General features: G+C 42.8%; 1 protein-coding gene and 1 long non-coding RNA gene across 6 annotated transcripts in view; one reads left to right on the forward strand and one right to left on the reverse strand.

Moving 5' to 3' along the window:
* PPP2R2B (protein phosphatase 2 regulatory subunit Bbeta) overlaps window positions 1–16,501 on the reverse strand; it is a 438,713-nt gene extending 422,212 nt beyond the window's left edge. Inside the window, exon 1 of one of the 2 annotated variants that reach the window (XM_059063014.2) lies at window positions 15,922–16,501. In XM_059063014.2, coding sequence (XP_058918997.1) covers window positions 15,922–15,995 — 74 coding nt within the window. In that variant the 5' untranslated portion in view covers window positions 15,996–16,501. The remainder of the gene's footprint in view (window positions 1–15,921) is intronic. The other variant, XM_067031872.1, reaches the window with a different exon arrangement.
* Window positions 15,798–18,661, forward strand: part of LOC136794058 (uncharacterized) — a 33,915-nt gene continuing 31,051 nt past the window's right edge. Inside the window, exon 1 of one of the 4 annotated variants that reach the window (XR_010840275.1) lies at window positions 15,798–16,295. This is a non-coding gene — a long non-coding RNA (uncharacterized lncRNA). The remainder of the gene's footprint in view (window positions 16,296–18,661) is intronic. The other 3 variants (XR_010840274.1, XR_010840272.1, XR_010840273.1) reach the window with 3 other exon arrangements.

Genomic DNA, 18,661 nt, shown 5'->3' on the forward strand with positions numbered 1-18,661 from the left:
CCAGAGGCCTGAGAAGTACTGGCCAATAGGCACATAAATGAGCTGTGAATGTTCTGAGGGCTGCCAAGGAGACCAGATAGGAAGCTTATTTGCCAGCAGACCAATTTGGAGGGTATTTCTATAGTTAGGTAATATGCAAGGTCATCATTTAAATGTAATCTGAATCTCCTTATTTTGGTTTTGTTTTGTTTTGGTTTCCATCTTATTTGGGATCTGATTCATTTAATGGTTTATCATCTATCTCTCCCGCCAGAACTGAAGGCCATGAGAGCAGGAATCCATCTATCTGTATACCTCTAGATACTCAGTGTCTAGAACCATGATAAACACATGATAAACACACTGTAGGTGCACAAGAAATATTGAATAAATGGACCAATAAACTAGCCAACATTCATTTGTGTCTGTGGAGAAAGGCAGGTGGAAGACCATGATAGAGCTAACGTATACTGAGTCCCTGCTAAGTCCCAGACACTGTTCCAGCTGCCTGGAACCTATCTTATTTCACTTACTTACCCTGTTAAGTTAGAAGTTTTGGGAGCCCAGTTTTTTTTTTTTTAATTTTAATTTTAATTTTTTAAACATCTTTATTAGAGTATAATTGCTTTACAATGTTGTGTTAGTTTCTGCAGTATAACAAAGTGAATCAGCTATACGAATACATATATCCCCATAGCCCCTCCCTCTTGCATCTCCCTCCCACCCTCCCTATCCCACCCCTCTAGGTGGTCACAAAGCACCGAGCTGATTTCCCTGTGCTATGCGGCTGCTTCCCACTAGCTATCAGTTTTACATTTGGTAGTGTATATATGTCCATGCCACTCTCTCACTTCGTCCCAGCTTACCCTTCCCCCTCCCCTGAGTCCTCAAGTCCATTCTCCATGTCTGCGTCTTTATTCCTGTCTTGCACCTAGGTTCATCAGAACCTTTTTTTTTTTTTTTTTGTAGATTCCATACATATGTGTTAGCATACAGTTTTTGTTTTTCTCTTTCTGACATACTTCACTCTGTATGACAGACTCTAGGTCCATCCACCTCACTACAAATAACTCAGCTTCCTTTCTTTTTATGGCTGAGTAATATTCCATTGTATATATGTGCCACATCTTCTTTATCTATTCATCTTTTGATGGACACTTAGGTGGCTTCCATGTCCTGGCTATTGTAAACAGAGCTGCAATGAACATTGTGGTACATGACTCTTTTTGAATTATGGTTTTCTCAGGGTATATGCCCAGTAGTGGGATTGCTGAGTCATATGGTCGTTCTATTTTTAGTTTTTTAAGGAGCCACCATACTGTTCTCCATAGTGGCTGTATCAATTTACACTCCCAACAGGCAAGAGGGTTCCCTTTTCTCCACACCCTCTCCAGCATTTATTGTTTGTAGATTTTTTCAGAATGGTCATTCTGACCGGTGTGATGTGGTACCTCATTATAGTTTTTATTTGCATTTCTCTCATGATTAGTGATGTTGAGCATCTTTTCATGTATTTGTTGGCAATCTGTATATCTTCTTTGGAGAACTGTCTATTTAGGTCTTCTGCCCATTTTTGGATTGGGTTGTTTGTTTTTTTGATATGGAGCTGCATGAGCTGCTTGTATATTTTGGAGATTAATCCTCTGTCAATTGCTTCGTTTGCAAATATTTTCTCCCATTCTGAGGGTTTTCTTTTCATCTTGTTTATGGTTTCCTTTGTTGTGCAAAAGCTTTTAAGTTTCATTAGGTCCCATTTGTTTATTTTTGTTTTTATTTCCATTTCTCTAGGAGGTGGGTCAAAAAGGATCTTGCTGTGATTGATGTCAAAGGGTGTTCTGCCTATGTTTTCCTCTAAGAGTTTTATAGTGTCTGGCCTTACTTTTAGGTCTTTAATCCATTTTGAGTTTATTTTTGTATACGGTGTTAGGGGGTGTTCTAATTTCATTCTTTTACATGTAGCTGTCCAGTTTTCCCAGCACCACTTATTGAAGAGGCTGTCTGTTCTCCATTGTATATTCTTGCCTCTTTTACCAAAGATAAGGTGATCATATGTACGTGGGTTTATCTCTGAGCTTTCTATCCTGTTCCATTGATCTATATTTCTATTAAGGAGCTAAAATATATAGAGTGGAAGATGCCTTTCTTCTTTCTCATTGTAAAACTGGGTCTTGCTGGGGAAGTGGTTCTATAAAATGAAGGTTGGGTATCCCTGGGAGCCTCAAATTTTAATCAATTCACTGAGGTCTGTGCTGTATCAAAAAAATAATCTTGTACGACGCCCAGAGCATGTCTGAGGATCAATAGAAAACTGTAACTAAAGCCTGGCCACTGCTTCACACAGAGGATCGTTTCCATTTATCATCTCAGTTTGACTTTATCTGAATGGGAGCCAAAAATACAATTTCCAAACAGAAGACTGGAAATGAGTACAAATGAAGTGAATTTGGAGGAGGCTGTTCCCAGCATGTACAACCAACTTCGCTTGGGTCAGTGAGACGGGGAAGAGGAAAATGCAAGTTGCCACAGTGGCATGTCTGAGATGGGAGTAGGAGACATTGGAAGAGAACTGGTTCAGGCAATATTTGACTGCCCCATAGTCCCAGCCCTGAGCTCTACACAGTCAAGTTCAGCCCATCACTTAGTGGCACTGAAGAGGCACAGTATGGAGAAACACATGTTACATACCGTGGTCCTGAGCAACCTTATTAGGTACCCAATGGGGGGAAGATAGAATGTAAGAGAGTATTCTTGAAAGCTTAATACCAGATAATAATCTTTTCAGCTGATTCTGTGTGCAAATAGGGCCAATTTCAAAGAAAAATTAGCTTCCTTTTAAAAACTATAAAGTAATAGCCCCATTCATTATACATACCTCGCTCAGCCACTGAAAAGTACCTCAAAGCTGGTTCTCTCCTGAGGGCTTATCAAGACACAAGTCTGCTGTGTGAAAGGAAGGAAACTCTTTACAGGGTATCCTGGAGGGCTTTCTCCGTGGACTTCCATATAGAGTCTCTACTCAGGTCAGCCTGTCATTCTAACATATCCACAGGATTGTTAGGAACTGTCAAACCACTTTCAAAGGGGGTAGTGAGGCCAAAACACTGCAGTGAAGCCACAGGCTGGGTGTCAGTCCCAGCTCTGACACTAACTAGCTGTGTGCTTTTGGATGGTTCACTACATCTCTCTGCCAGGTGGAGGGCAGGGCTCTGAACACGGCTGCCCTGTCTCTTCCAGCTCTAGCTATCCATCTGGGTTGACACAAATTGCCAGGACCAAGGTGGTGCCCTGCTCCACTCAGAGGCTGCAGCAGCCGTTCGGAAAATGGCTCTGTGTTCAGGCAGTGGAGGAAATGAATGTTGACCCTTTGCTTCCGAGTTCCCCCCCAAGACCCATCGTTGGCAGGTCTGCAGTAACGCAATCTCCAACTGAGATTTAGAGTCAGGGTGTTTACAAGCAGGGCACCTAACCCCCTCCTCTTGAGCAGCATCCCTCCCTGAGGCTAAATCTAGAGTTCCCGCACCTTGGGCTAGATATGGAGGGAGGAATGAAACCATGTGACATTCAGTGGTGTTGCCTATATCGTCTATATTCTGTTATCCTAGGACAGTGTTTCTTAAATTACTGCACTTGAGGTTTCTTCCTCAACAGGTGTTGGGGTGTGGCTTAAAAATGGGGGTTCTTGGGCTCCACTCTGGCTCTACTGATTCAGAATTTCAGCAGAGAGTGTGTGAGCCCCCAGATCTGCATTTTAAACTAAGCACTCTAGTTAATCTTATGTATGCTAGCGTTTGGGAACCACTGTGTTAGCGGAAGGGAGGCCAAAATCTCGCGGGTCACTCCACTTGCCTGTTCTTGTTGCCAACCGCGATGATTCGTCATTTGTTTCTCACCACCATTTATCATCACCTATGTGGCAGGTCCAGTGGGGAGCAAAGGCTCAGAGTACCTGCTCTCATAGAGCTTATGGTCTAGTGAGAGCAAACGACGATAAACAAACGCAAACATCTAACACGTGAAGCAGTGAGTAAATCTACCAAGTAAAACCAAGGTTGAGTGCGGGGAGGCGTGTCCTTTCAGAGATGGTAGGCAGGAAGGCCTATCTGAAGGATGACATTTATGCAAAGCCTTAAAAGAAGTGAGGGAGAGAATAGTGGGGTTGGGCGAAGAACATCACAGTAAGAGGGCACGGCAATCTTAAGCCTGTACACGGCATGTAAACCATCCTCGTGCACACGGAGAACTGTCTTGATGGTCCTGAGAAATAGATTTCAGCTCAACTTAAAGATGGAGGCATGGTCCGCACTCTCCTGAAGTTAAATGGGCAGCTTGGGTAGGAAGCAAGCTTTTCATAGCTATGTTAACAGGAACACAGATGTGAGGGGGTTCATGGACCCTGCGAATGTCCCTGAATCAGAGGTCTTCTCCCAAATGGAAACTGTGATTCTTTCCAATGGGATGAAAACAGGTGGTCTGTAACTAAATTGTGTTGCCTTTAGGCAGGGCTGGAACACACAGTGATACACTCCATGATAGCCAATATCATTCCTTTGTGGTTAATGGTATCTGCTTGGCTCCTGCAGGATGTTACATTTGAGGTTCCCACCACAAGCTTAGACATTCTATCATCTGAGTTAGAGGACTATGAAAGAATGAATTTATAATTAAGTTAGGACGTGGCTTCCTAACCTTTGCTCCTAAGACTGACTTTTGGCCAACAGTCCCCTAAGAGGGCCACCTTGCTGTTTATATATAAATATACACAGCTGAGCATATGTACCGTTCCCTCCAGGGGCTTGGATATAGCAGCTATTTTGTTGAATAACATGATATGAAAACATTCTTAGTGGTTTTGTCCTAAGACAGCCTTTCTCTTCCTTCTAAATACCGTGCTTTGCAAGTGCTGTGTCTGGAAGAGGAAACGCACTCTATTTTTCAATGCCTGGAATGTTTACTGCCTCTTCAAAACACAGCCTCGTGTGTTCCTGACATTGCTCATTTAGAATAATAATTTCTTTGTCTGGATGTCAAGCCAATGTCCAGGTTTCCGTGTTCATAAGACTGTTTTAATAAGCTACACATGCAACTTGAGGAATTTGGGGCATACACAGAACCACCTACAAGTCTACTGCACTACAACAATAAGGGCTGCTTCAAGCAAAGCAGCCAATAATCTCTGTTTTGAGTGGCCAACTCCTTAAAATATGTCCACCCCCTCTTAGCCTCTCTAATCTATTCTCACAGCAGTCAGAACAGTCTTCTCATGCTACAAATATGGCCAGGCTTCTTTCCCCAAGTTCATACCCTTCCATAATTTCCAGTTGGTCTTTGGATCAAGACCAAACTCCATCATTCACAACACAGAACATGCAGGGTCACAGCACTCATAGCATCAGTCTCCTCCAAACTCCTTCTTGGTCTCTGTGCTCCAGCCATACTGGCCTTCCTTCAGGACCTCACATTCACCATGTCCCTCTGGTGACAAGACTTTGAAAACATGCTCTCCCCTTTGCAGGGAAGATTCTCTCTCTTATTCTGCCTAGTTAAATTTTACTCATCCTTCAGATCTCAGCTCAAGTGATACTTCTTCAGGGAAAGTGTCCTGGTCTTCCTGTGCATTACAAACCCCTGTTAGACCTTGTGCTAGTTCCATGTCCTCTCCATTGCAGCATTTGCCACAGCTTATATTCACTTGATTAGTTTATTTGTCTTCCATCAGGGCATGAACCACATTTATTTTTACCACCAGTGAATCCATTGCCTAGCCAATATTTGAAATATAACAGATATATTCTTTAAGTGTTTGTATTTTTTAAATAAATGAAAAAATAAATTAATGATATCTCTTGCAAGGAGGTTCACTGACTAATGAATTTGCTCCTAACATTTTCAGGTAAGTGACATTCCCACGTATCAACAATAGGATTCAGATAGGGCTTTCAGGCACATCTTTGAATTTGTCTCCCATTTGCTTTCCCTACTAACTGTGCTGTTGCAGACACTTGTGAAGACAAAGGCCCTGGCCATCTTGGCCCATTTTTTCTCCCAGCTCAATCTGCCAGTGAAGAAACAATGACTCAGAAAACTAACGGGCCAGACTCTAACAACAGTAATGATTTCACCGCCAGTGATTTCTCTATTAGATTTATAAAACTGAGTCAAAATAAAGGAATTGCCTTGGGGCATAAGTACCAAAGACAATGAATTCAGAAACACAAATCAGAACAACACTGACAAGTGTACATTACAGGCTAGCACCAGAAAAGGTGATAGAGGTTGAAAGAATCAAAGAATGAAAAAAGGAAGCTTTTTTTGATGGGAGCATGATGAAATGGAAGGAACCCAGGATTTGCAATCAGACCAGCCTGGTGTTACCACTGGTGAGAGCTGGACAAACATTCTGTCACAGCAAGTACAGGGATCGTCCATTAAGTGGCTACCAGGCACATGCTGCTCTATGTCTTTAATCCTTACAATAAACATGAAAAGGCAACATTATTTACTTCCATTTCACAGCTGAGAAAACAGACACTCAGAGGATAAATAACTTGAAGTCATGTTCGGAACTCTGGTTTATCAGATTCCAAAGCCAAAGTCTTTTTCAACTAAATATCTCATCTCACCAGTCCTCAATCAGTATCTTCACCTGGCCAGGCTTATTTCCTGGCAGAATTGTTGTGATAATTATCTCCATGTGATAATAATACATGCAGAGTGCCTGAAGCCCGGTTGGCTTTTATTTAAACTTTATTTGCTGTCCTTCCTACTTCTTACCCATTGTCAAAGTCCTTATGGATTTTTATTAGAAACTCCTGAAAATGGGGTTACCGTTCCCCATGAGGTGATTTTATATGTGGAGACTCAAGAGGGGGACCTACTTCACAAAGCACCTCTCATTTAGTTTCACACCAGCACCACCAGGTTTTATTATATTGCCATTTGAGGCACAGCAGGATTAGCCATTTTCACAAGAGACACCAATGCCAGAAGATAACTAGAGCCTAGTCCAGATGACTGACCCAGGATTTTTTCTGTCACCACATCATATCAAAGCGCACAAGGCAGGAGTTGATTTCAGGGGCTTCCACTAATATGAATCATATTAATAATAACAACAGCTAACTCTTAAATTGCACGGGTACCACACTACTCACTTTGTATGAATTATCACATTTACTCACCAAAGCAACTCTTTGGTATGTGCATCCTTTTTATCCTTCTTTTTATAGATGTCAAAACTAAAGCCCCCCCCCCCCAGATTGAATAACTTTCTCTATATTAGGTAGATGGTTTAGCCAATACTTGAATAAAACATCTTGAAGCAAACTCATAGATACCATGAAGCCGACAAATGCACAGTAGAGGTCCACTGAATGTTTAAGAGAATGACACTGACCTTGAATCTTCCCAGGACAGCCACTTATCTGCCAGACATCTTGACCAAAAGCAACCTCTTCTCAGTGGAAGGATTTTAGTCTGTCATTTCAAACGGATCCACAACTGATCAACCTCTTTCTCCCGGGGCTCTTCCCTTGAGCTCTGAATACGTTCCTCAGTCATGGCTGTTGTTTATCACAGACTCAGCTTCTGGCCTCTGACTGCTCCTAAGATTCATCTGAGGGAACTTTAAAAACCAGGATTCCTGGGGCCAATTTCCAGAGAGTCTGGGGCGGAGACAGCGCCATGCCTTTGCCACAGCTGATTCTCATGCACAGCCAGGGCTAAAACTTATTGTTAAGGTTGTGTGCTTACGTCTTTCTCTCTCCTTTAGTTTCTTAAAACAGGGATGAATCTTTTCTATCTTTTCAGTTTCCATGTGCTGAGAACAGTGCCTGAATATTGTGGGCAGTGGTATGGGGCGGCTAAGAGCCTGGCTGCTGGAGGTCAGGCAGTCTGGGTGCAAACCCTGATCTACCACATATTAGCTGTGTGGTTTTGAGTAAGTTACTATATAAGTCGATGTCTTGTTCACTCATCTGTAAAGTGAGAATACGCACCAATACTTGTTATGTTTTTGTGAGATTTATGTGAGGTAGGAACTATAAAGTATTTAAGGTAGGGTCTGGCACATAACAAACCCACAAACAATGCTAGCTATGTAGATAGGCAAAAAATTCAACCCACATGGAACCTTAATGCCTATATGTGACAGCTGTGGAAATGCAGTACGGGATGCAAAAAATAATAACATTAAGTCCAGTTCACTGAATATTCACAGGCATTATGCTAGGTGTTTACCAACATTATTTTTTCACCTTCATGATAATACTTGGACATATTATTATTAGAGAAGGAAATATACCAGTTAAGTAACTGAAGGTCACCCAGCTGGTAATTATCAGTTCTGAGATTGGAACTCAGGTTCATCTTGTTTCAGAGCTCACTCTTTCCATGTTATCACTAAGACTTCATATAAATGTTGACTCACATCCATTCATTCAATCAATAAGCATCTATGCCATGATTACCATGTGCTAGAAACTCTTCTAAGTACTAGAGACATAGAAATGAACAAAACAGAGAATGCCTTTGCTTTTACGTAGCTTACATTCTATAGCATGACAAGACTGGTGACAAATTAAGTAAATGGATATATAACATGTCAGGTAAAGGTAAGTGCTATGGATTAAAAATAAAGCAGGGTAAAAGTAACTGGGGAGTGTGTGTTTGTGTATATGTGTGTGTGTGAGAGAGAGAGATTGTTTTTCCCATCTGGCTACATCGTAACCTTTTTTTCTTTTTTATTGAAGTATAATTTATGTACAATATGTTACAGGTGCACAATATAGTGATTCACAATTTTTAAAGGTTATACTCCATTTATAGTTATTATAAAATATTGGCTATTTTCCTGTATTGTACAGTATATCCTTGTACATTATTTTACTTTTTATTTTTCTATTTTTTTTTTGTAGCTTATTTTATACATAGTAGTTTGTACGTACCCCTATATTGCCCCTCTCCCCTTCTCTCTCCCTACTGGTAACCACTAGTTTGTTCTCTATATCTGTGAGTCTGTTTCTTTTTTGTTATGTTCATTAGTTTGTAGTATTTTTTTAGATTTCACATATATGTGATATCATACAGTATTTGTCTTTCTCTGTCTGACTTATTTCACTTAGCATAATGCTCTCCAAGTCCATTCATGTTGTTGCAGATAGCAAGATTTCACTCCTTTTTATGGCTGAGTAGTATTCAATTATGTATATATGCACCACATCTTCTTTATCCACTTATCTGTTGATGGACACTTAGATTGCTTCCATAGTTTGGCAATTGTAAATAGTGCTGCTATGAACACTGGGGTGAGACATTTTATTTTAGATGGGAAGGCCAGGAAAGGCCTCTGATAAAGAAACATTTGAGTGATGGATGTGATAAGATGTGACTGGATTCTGGATAATTTTTAGGAGTTTAAGCCCAAGAGGATTTATCGTAGAATTAGAAGGATGTGAGAGACAGAAGGAAATCAAAGACAACTCCAAGGTTTTTGGCTTGAGTAATTAGGAGAACGAAGTTCTCATTTACTGAGCTGGAGAAAAATGCTGGACCAACAGGTTTTTCTTGAGAGGAAATCAGTAGCTCTGTTTTGAAATCTCTGTTGCACGTCCAAGTGGAAATACTGGGTCGGCAGTTAGCTGTACAAGTCTGCATTTTAGGGAGAGGTTGAAGCCAGAGATATAAACTGAATAGATGATACTTAAGGCCATGAGATCACCTAGGAGCAAGCAAAGATTAAGGAGAAGACTGAGCCTTGGGCTCCAATATATATATATATATATTTTTTTGCTGTACGCGGGCCTCTCACTATTGTGGCCTCTCCCGTTGCGGAGCAAAGGCTCCGGACGCGCAGGCTCAGCGGCCATGGCTCATGGGCCCAGCCGCTCCACGGCATGTGGGATCCTCCCGGACCGGGGCACGAACCCGTGTCCCCTGCATCGGCAGGCAGACTCTCAACCACTGCGCCACCAGGGAAGCCCGGGCTCCAATATTTACAGGTTGGGAAGATGATAAGGAACAAGCAGGGGAGTCTGAGAAGGACTAGCCAATGAGGGAGAGGGAAACAGCGAGAAAGTATGGGCCTTGAGGCCAAGACAAGAAACCCTCTCAAGAAGGAAGCAGTGATAATCTGTGCCTACACTGCTAAGAGCTGTAGTAGCGGAGATCTGGCAAAGGATGATTGGATTCATCAATGAGATGGCCACCGGTGACTCTCACAAGAGCCATTTTGGTGGAGGGATGGAAGGAACAGACTGGAGGAAAAGACAGGGTGACTGTGTATAGAGGACCCTTTCAAGGCATTTTTCTGAAAAGGGGAGCAGGGAATGAGGCAGCAGCTGGAGGGAGATACAGGATCAGGACATGACTACCTAAAGTAAGATGATTTACAGTACGTTTGTGGACCACCACAAAAGATCCTATGGAGAGGAAAGACTTGGTGAAATGGCAGAGGGAGAGGGGCCAAGTGCAGCAGTGAGGGGCTTGAGTAGGGGTCAGGGTTGGGATCCAGCTCACAGGGGGAGGGCTGGCTGGCTCGCTGGCCTTAGATGGAAGCAGGGACAGTTCATCTATTGTATGTAAAAATGGAAAGCAAATTTAAAATGTAAAGCAGTTTCAAACAATGTAAGATTCTCTCTCACTTAATCCTTATGATAACCCCTTCAGGTGATGTAATATAATTTTGTTACAGAGAATCATAATGTGCATTTGGGAAAGACTTTCAATGTAGGTGTGTATTTGTAACAATGAGAAAATGAGTAGTCAGGGAACACTGCAGGTAGAAGTGCATTTGGACGTGGGCCCAAAGTGGGTTGGTTCTAAATACGTGAAAGGGGCTGAGAAGAGAATGCCAAAAACATGAAATATAAGAATTCCATAAATACATAAAAAGGCACAAAATAGAGCAAAACCCTTTCTTAGCCATGTACCTTGGAACTGAACTACATGGTTTCTAATCCTAGCCTTGGCACTTAATAGCTGTGTGACCTTGGACAAGTTACCTAACTTCTCTGTGTTCTGGTTTCCTCATGTTTAACACACGAGGACAGTAACAGTACCTACCTCATAGGATTGTTGTGAGGAATACGCAGATGCACCTGTACCTTTATCTATGTACACACACAGTGGAATTGTGCCTAGCAAATGGAAAACACTGCAAGGTTTACTTCTAAAAGTAAAGAGCTAGAAAAATGTGTAGTTTTTTCCTCTGTGTGTGTGTGGAGACTTCCAGCAGCTCTACTTCTGGGTGTCATTGGAGGATATTTTGCTTAAAAAAGTTTCCTCCTCTTTTTTTTTTTTTTTTTTTTTTTTGCGGTACTCGGGCCTCTCACTGCTGTGGCCTCTCCCGTTGCGGAGCACAGGCTCCGGACGCGCAGGCTCAGCGGTCATGGCTCACGGACCCAGCTGCTCCCGGGCATGTGGGATCGTCCCAGACCGGGACACAAACCCACGTCCCCTGCATCGGCAGGCGGACTCTCAACCACTGCGCCACCAGGGAAGCCCCTAGTTTTTTTCTCTTTAAGGAGCATTGCTGAAAGAAGACAGGTAAGTTTGTTCATTCACTCTGCTGTTCAGTCTTTCATTTAAGAAGAATTTCTTGAGCGTCTACTCAGTCAAGCTCTGTAAACCAGGTTTCAGAGACTTAAGATGAAGAGGGTAGGATCCCCACACCCAAGCTGCTCCAGGCCACCAGAAGACAGACATGACATAGACTGTTTCAGGGTAAACCTGAAGGCTATTCTCACACTAATCCTCAGAAGGAAATGCGCGACGTAGGGGCAAGAGCACTGAGTTTTGATTTAGACTGTTTGGACTTGAGTCTTGGCTCTGCCACTTTCCTAACTGTGGCTCTGGGCAAGGTGGTGTGTGTCAGTTTCCTCATCTATAACATGGAGATAACGGTGTCAGACGCAAGAGACTGTGTGAGGGGCCAGTGCCTTCAGCACATAGCCAGTGATCCATAGGCTTTGTGGTACTACTACTGCCTCTCTCTCGTTTCTTCTTCTCACTGTTACTGTGGTTTACCTGACTCATAATAACAGCTCCATCTTTGGAGTTGTTGAGGAAGTCTTTCTAGAAAGACTTGACTGAAACTGAGTTTTAAAGGATGAACAGGGTTTGCAGCATGGAACCATGACCAGACAACTCAGGGATAGGATATGGCATGTGACAAAGCACATTACCCTTTAGGAAAAGAAAGTGCCTCTACTAATTTGTAAGATAACCCCAGTAAAGGCCCTCCCATGTCAGGTGCCAAATTAGGTCCATCAGAGAACATCAGGCAAGGTTCCTCATACCTCACTGGTCTCTCATGCCTATGGGTCTCCCCATCCCCTCTGTCCTGTCTGGAATGGTTTCTTTTTGACTGTGATTGGAATTTTGTTCCTCTAGTCCTGAAGCTATTTTGCTGGATGAATCCTTTCCGTCAGGGGGATGGAGTTATGTATGTACTTAATGAGCTCCACAGAGAAGGGAACACAGTCATTGTCTTCTCAAAACCCTATTTCTTCTGTTTGTCCATCAGCATTATTTAGCTGTCCTTTTTTTCTGGTTGTGTCTTCTTATTCCAGGTTAAAGTAGAGCATGGTAATAAAAGCAGATCCCTCTCAATTATGGTCACCAAAAGCTCCCCAACCCACAATATTTATAACAACTAGCATTCACACAAGAGTTAATGCTTTGCAGAATGTTTTCCATATGTTTTGAAGATTTGCTTATACAAAAACCTTGGTATTTGTCATCTTCTTATTCAATAAAAATTTCCCGAGTGCCTATTATATACTTGGTATTGTTCTAGTGATGGGGGTAAAACAGAGAGCAAAATTACCTACGAGTCTTGCTTTCGTGAAGCTCTCAGTCCAGTAGGGAGACAGATACTAACTAAACAGTTATATCAGTCTCTTCATAATGGCAAACTAGGATAGGTGCTCTGAAGGAAAGATACCCAGTTCTTTAAGAGCTATGATCAGCTGAGGGTCGAGGATGGCTTCTCAGCTTCAACTGAGAGTTGAAGCCTAGAATTAACAAAGAATGGGACAGAGGGCAGAGAGATGCATCCTCAAAATCTGTAGGCAGAGGGAGAGTATCGAGGAACCCAAGGAGGCCTGTGGCTTGAGACCCGGCAAGAAGGAGTGTTTGGGGTCACTCAGGAGAGTCAGGCAGGGGTCAGAATATGCAGGGCCTGGTAGGCCATGGGAAGCCACTGACAGTTTAAATGCAAGTATGTCTGTGTTTGAGGGGCTGGGGTGGTATTGTATTTCAAACAAGTATTTTGGCTGCCACATGGTGGACCAACTCTATGTGATAGATGAAGAAACAGGCGTGGGGGCTGAGAATGAGAGAGGGAGTAGAAAAGGAGTTAATACTTGTTGACTACATATTGTTGATTTACCCTATGTACAATGTGTTGCTGTATATAATGCACTTAGATAATGCCTTAGATGTCGTAAATACAATACAAGTGCAGTCTGGTTATCACCATCATCATCATCACCGCCACCCTGTGTATGGCATTCTGAATGTATTTCTTTGCATGTTTTACAAGTGAGGACACTTAGGCTCAGAGAGGTAAAGGAACTACCCAACATCACCCAGTTGGCATATGGGAGAGATAGGATTCGAAGCCCAGGATCTTCCTGTGTTGAGAAAATAAAGTCAAGGCAAAGCTGAGAGGACAATGCTAGTCTTCTCAGTAGGACGGTTCCATCCCCGAAGCAGCCCAGGAATTGCTAAAGCTCTTAGAATTGTTCTATAATTATTCTTAAGGGGAGGATTTGGGTCATTTGGATTTATTTGATTTTCACAGGGACAGACACAAGTTACCCATTCTTGACTTTTTCAATTAAATAAAATATGAAGTTCCCAGCCATAACTTTTCCAGAATAGACTACAGAGTGACATGATCGCTAACAACGTGCTTGAGGAAACCACTTTGTTGCTTAAGGCAGCATAGTAAACAACAGACTTGAATATCTAAGAAAGCGCATGGTGTGTGGGACTCAAACATGATGGCGTCTTTCATGTAGCCAGCTTTATGAAGGACTTTAATTATCGCATTTAATTCTTAACGTCCTGGGAGTAGGTCTTTCTATTTCTATTTTAGAGATGAAATTGGGCATAGAGCAATTAAGGGACTTGGCCCTGGCCGCTTGGTATTTAACCCCTGCCTTTTCTACTGTGCCCCTATGCCTCATCCCTGATTTTAATGTTTGCCAGATGCTATTTTCCTTGACCATTGTCTTCAATAGGTTTATAACAAATTCAGAGACAAGTCTCCCCACTCCCACCCCTAAATCTGATGATAGTCGGTGATTCAGAGATTGTTTGCTTTGACATGAATAAAATGGGGTTTCCATTTTGATGGAATAAATCAGTTAAATTTGATTAAAAACACAGTTCAAGAAAGTTCTTGTGTTGGTGGTGTTTTGTCTGTATTGGGTAGGATCTTTACTTTGATTCATATACAAAACAGCAACTGAATAGACCAAGTGTTTGGGTTCTCAAAGTTTTAGCTGGGAGGAGAGGACAGGGGACCAATCAGAAACGACTGAGGCAGCTTCCTATATGAGTTTAAGTCTTTGTATTTGGAAAGTTCCTCTGGAGATTTCTATCCATGTTACTCCTTATTTCTCCCCAACACATGTAGGGACTGGCTAAGTTTCTGTCTATGAGGGAAGAAAGATTTTACAATGGGCCATCTCCTTTAGCCACTAATAAAATTTTAAAGAAAATGTCCAATTTTTAAAAAATCTGTGAAATATCAATGTCTATGGAAAATACCACCCTCAGTTTCATTTCAAGGGTGATTCTAAACTTCTACTCCCTTTTTTGGGGGGGTACTGATTAAAAAGCACCTTGTGGTATAATACATGCTTCTCTCATTTTATATACACAGCCCCCCGTCCCAGGCTCCTCCTGTGAGGATGAGAAATGAGGGTGGGTTTTCAGAACAGGCTGTTCACCAGCTCAGTTCCAGAGGAGTGTGTCTGGACCTGAGGCAGAGTTGCCGTTCCTCACCATCCTTAGCCCTCTTCCATCGAGGACCGCTTGTAGGACAACCCCTAAGGCTGAAAAACAGCCAGCTAGTGGCTTTTCTTGAAATTGCTCTTTTCCAAGGATGTGTCAGGTCAGAAGAAACAGGCAAATCACACATAGAAGATGCACGTCCAGCTAGTCACTCTAGGAACATTGAAACCTGCTGTGCTTGGTTGAAAGGGAATTGCCAGAATGTTTACAAGGCACACACACGTGCACACAGAAACTCCCCCCTCATGTGTGCATATCATGCTAGGTTACAGGGCAGCAGAGGAGGTGCCTTAAAGGACCAGGAACTGGGGAACTGTTCGTACAAGACTCAGCTCACCCTCGCCTTAAGGTATCAACTTAGGACCCCACAAACCACATTTCCAGCAAGCACTGAAATTCAGCTGCGATCTTCCTGTCCTGCACGCCAAGTACAGACCGAGCAAATCAATCCAACAACCAACGCTCCCCAGTCATACAGTAATAAGCTCACTCTATTTTGCTAATTGCTTTCTTGGGCATACACCAAGTTATTAAAAGGACAGTGACAAAACGGAGAGCTTGGATAAATGTATGTGGCAGCATCTATAGCAATTTTTTTCCCCTTTAACATTAGTTCCAGTTACTTGTTTGCATGTGAAGGAGAACAAGGGAAATTGGCAAAATATTTCTAAATTATTTTCTACTCAGTTGCATCAGTTCTGAGATCACCTTTGCAATATTATCCTGCTCTTCAGAAAATACTTTCCTTGGAGAAGACAGACTGATTTTAGAAGCAGATCTAAGACTGTTAGATACAAGCTTTTGCCGGGCACGACAGTCATCTAGTAGCTACAGAAGGCAGTATCAGCAGAGCCTGTGGGAAGTCAGACACCAGCCCACTTTTTCCCACCCACCCAGATGCTCTCCCTCTCTGGTCTGTACCTTCTGTGTGGCAGCTGGAAGAGAGGATGGTATTCGGAGGTCTGAAGATGTAAGGCAGGTAACGAGAGAAGCATTTCATCTTCCAAAAAAAAGGAAAAAGAAAAAAAATCTAAATAAAAAACCAGTCTCCTGAATCCATAAGGATTCTCTCGGCCTTTAAAGCTGGCTACATCACCCACATGTTTACGGAGGCTCGCTCCCAGTGCTGCAAAGCTGGGGAGCCCAAGGAATAACTGGAGATGGGTCCCATTTTGCCATCAGCGCCAGGAAGCACTGCCTTACATTTCTGCCTGCAGCTCAAACTCAGAAGCCCCCAAGCAAGCCGGGATATAGCCTCTTCATTGGCTGCAGCTCCTCCGAGCAGGATTTGCTGAGTAAGTCAGTCTTGCCTGTAAACACACGCTGAAATGCCCTGCCTGAAACCTCTCCCTTTTCCCGTGTGGTCAGTTTCTTTTAGCAATAGAAATCCAGCAGGATATGGGAGTCGTGAGGATAAGTGACCATCTCTTATTTAGCTGAAAGATCAGATGAAACAAAGACAGCATAGTGTTCCGCCCTGGAGAGAGATGGCTGTTAAAAGGAGCCACCCGTAATGCCATGGGTCTCAGGAATATTAAAGTACAGTGCAATGAAATGGGTCTCTGTCCTTGCTTAATCTAGATTGAGTTCTATTTTTTTAATATGAAACCCAAACAATAGGACCATTTATCACTTAGGTGAAGCCAAAAGCTGGGTTGAGTAGTCGGTGACAGAGGGCTAACACAGACAGATCTTGTGCTCCACTACGGCTGTTTTTTCCTGCCAGCACTCACACCGAGGCAATAACTTGGTTCTCAGTTATTTGCTGGACAAATTTAAAGCCACAGCACAAGAATAGAGGCTAAACCCAAGTGAACTGGCCCTTCACCAAGCCGTGCACCCTGATGGCATATGACAATATGTAACGAGTAAGTTGATGCAAAGATTATACAACTTTACCAAAACTCTCACTGAGATTGCAAATGACAGCGCAGGGGAGAGCGGAAGAGGAAGAGGGAGGGGGGGAGGGGAGGGACAGGGGGAGGGGAGGGAGAGGGAGAGGGAGAGGGGAGGGGAGAGGAAGAGGGGGAGGGGAGAGGAAGAGGGGGAGGGGAGAGGGGGAGGGGAGAGGGAGAGGGGGAGGGGGAGAGAGAGATAGAGAGAGAGAGAGAATGAGAATATTAAAGGAAAGGACCAATTGCCAAATATAAATGATTTGGATTGGGGAATTGGTTTGGTTATGACCCAGGAAATAGTAATAACTTCAGAAACCTTACCACTGGAAGGTAAGCACAAGGCACCAGTTGGGGATTTATAAGTTCTGTCAAAGACACTAGTGAGTATGATAAAGAGAAATAGATGAATGTTTTTGTGCTGCATTCAGAGGCACAAGGAAATTATTTAAAAGGTCCTCAAAGGAAAACCAGTATTCCCCTGAGTGAAATTTTTTAAAATAAGATTTAATATAAAAGTTTGCCTTGAAATCTGATAGAATAATTTTTGAGCCTTTATGGGCTCTCCTCTTTACAAAACTACTTAACTTAGCATTGGAGAAATGTGTTGGTCTGCCCACAAGAGCAAAGACTTAGAGCCATAAGTAATTATAATGTCAGTGCAGGCCAGGATGTAAATCTACTCTTCCACCAACATGCTCTGTCCCTGATTTTTGGATCATTTCAACATGATGACAAACTACTGGTGGGGACAGGACATTTTAGCCCTTTAATAGTCATACAACCCTTCACTTCCTTAGACCCAGAGACCTGGCAAGGTTGGGCCATCCCAAGTAAGTTGCTGTTTAAACAATGCCTAAAAGGTCTGGATTGGTTGTGTGAAAAATCTCAAAATCACAACAGAAGAGCAAACCCAGAGGCATCTTCCTGAGAGATACAGAACTTCTAATCCCTGATCAGTAATGAGTCAAAATGGAAGGAGTGTGGGCTTTGGGGTCAAGTTGACAGAGTGTGAATCCCAGTGCATTCACTCATTGGTTGGGTAGATATAAACACTACTTTAACACCTGTGAGACTTAGTTTCTGCATCTATAAAACGGGAACAAGGTTTTCCTCTTGTATTCTTTTTTTTTTTTTTTTTTGGTGGTACCTAGGCCTCTCACTATTGTGGCCTCTCCCGTTCCAGAGCACAGGCTCCGGATGCACAGGCTCAGTGGCCATGGCTCATGGGCCCATCCGCTCTGCGGCATGTGGGATCTTCCCAGACCGGGGCACGAGCCCGTGTCCCCGGCATTGGCAGGCGGATTCTCAACCACCACGCCACCAGGGAAGCCCTCCTCTTGTATTCTTGAATGAAGGAAGATAATAAGCATACAATGCACCTGGTACATTGCAGACACTTGGTAAACTGTCACTGCCAATGCTGTTCTTACTGTTGTCGTTAGCCTTCTCTGAGCTTCTATGGCCACATTACCAACCTCAGAGTAGTGAAAGAGCGGGTGTGGTTAAGAGGGTGGTGCTGCCATTAGACAGCTAGCGTTGAAGCCTACCTTCGATATTGGCTTACTGTGTGATCTTGGGCAACTGACTCAACATCTCTAAGCCTCATTACAGATGTAATAAGGATAATAATAGAATCTTACATGATATCATGAGGGCAAAATAGGATGGCTTATATGAAAGGTTAAACACAGTGCCATTAAAATGCCTGATTTAGTGCCAGGCCTATGGACCCTATCTACCCATCTGCAGAATGGGCAAGGGACAGG

This window comes from Kogia breviceps, chromosome 4 (assembly GCF_026419965.1).
Source record: "Kogia breviceps isolate mKogBre1 chromosome 4, mKogBre1 haplotype 1, whole genome shotgun sequence".
Classification (NCBI taxonomy): domain Eukaryota; kingdom Metazoa; phylum Chordata; class Mammalia; order Artiodactyla; family Physeteridae; genus Kogia; species Kogia breviceps.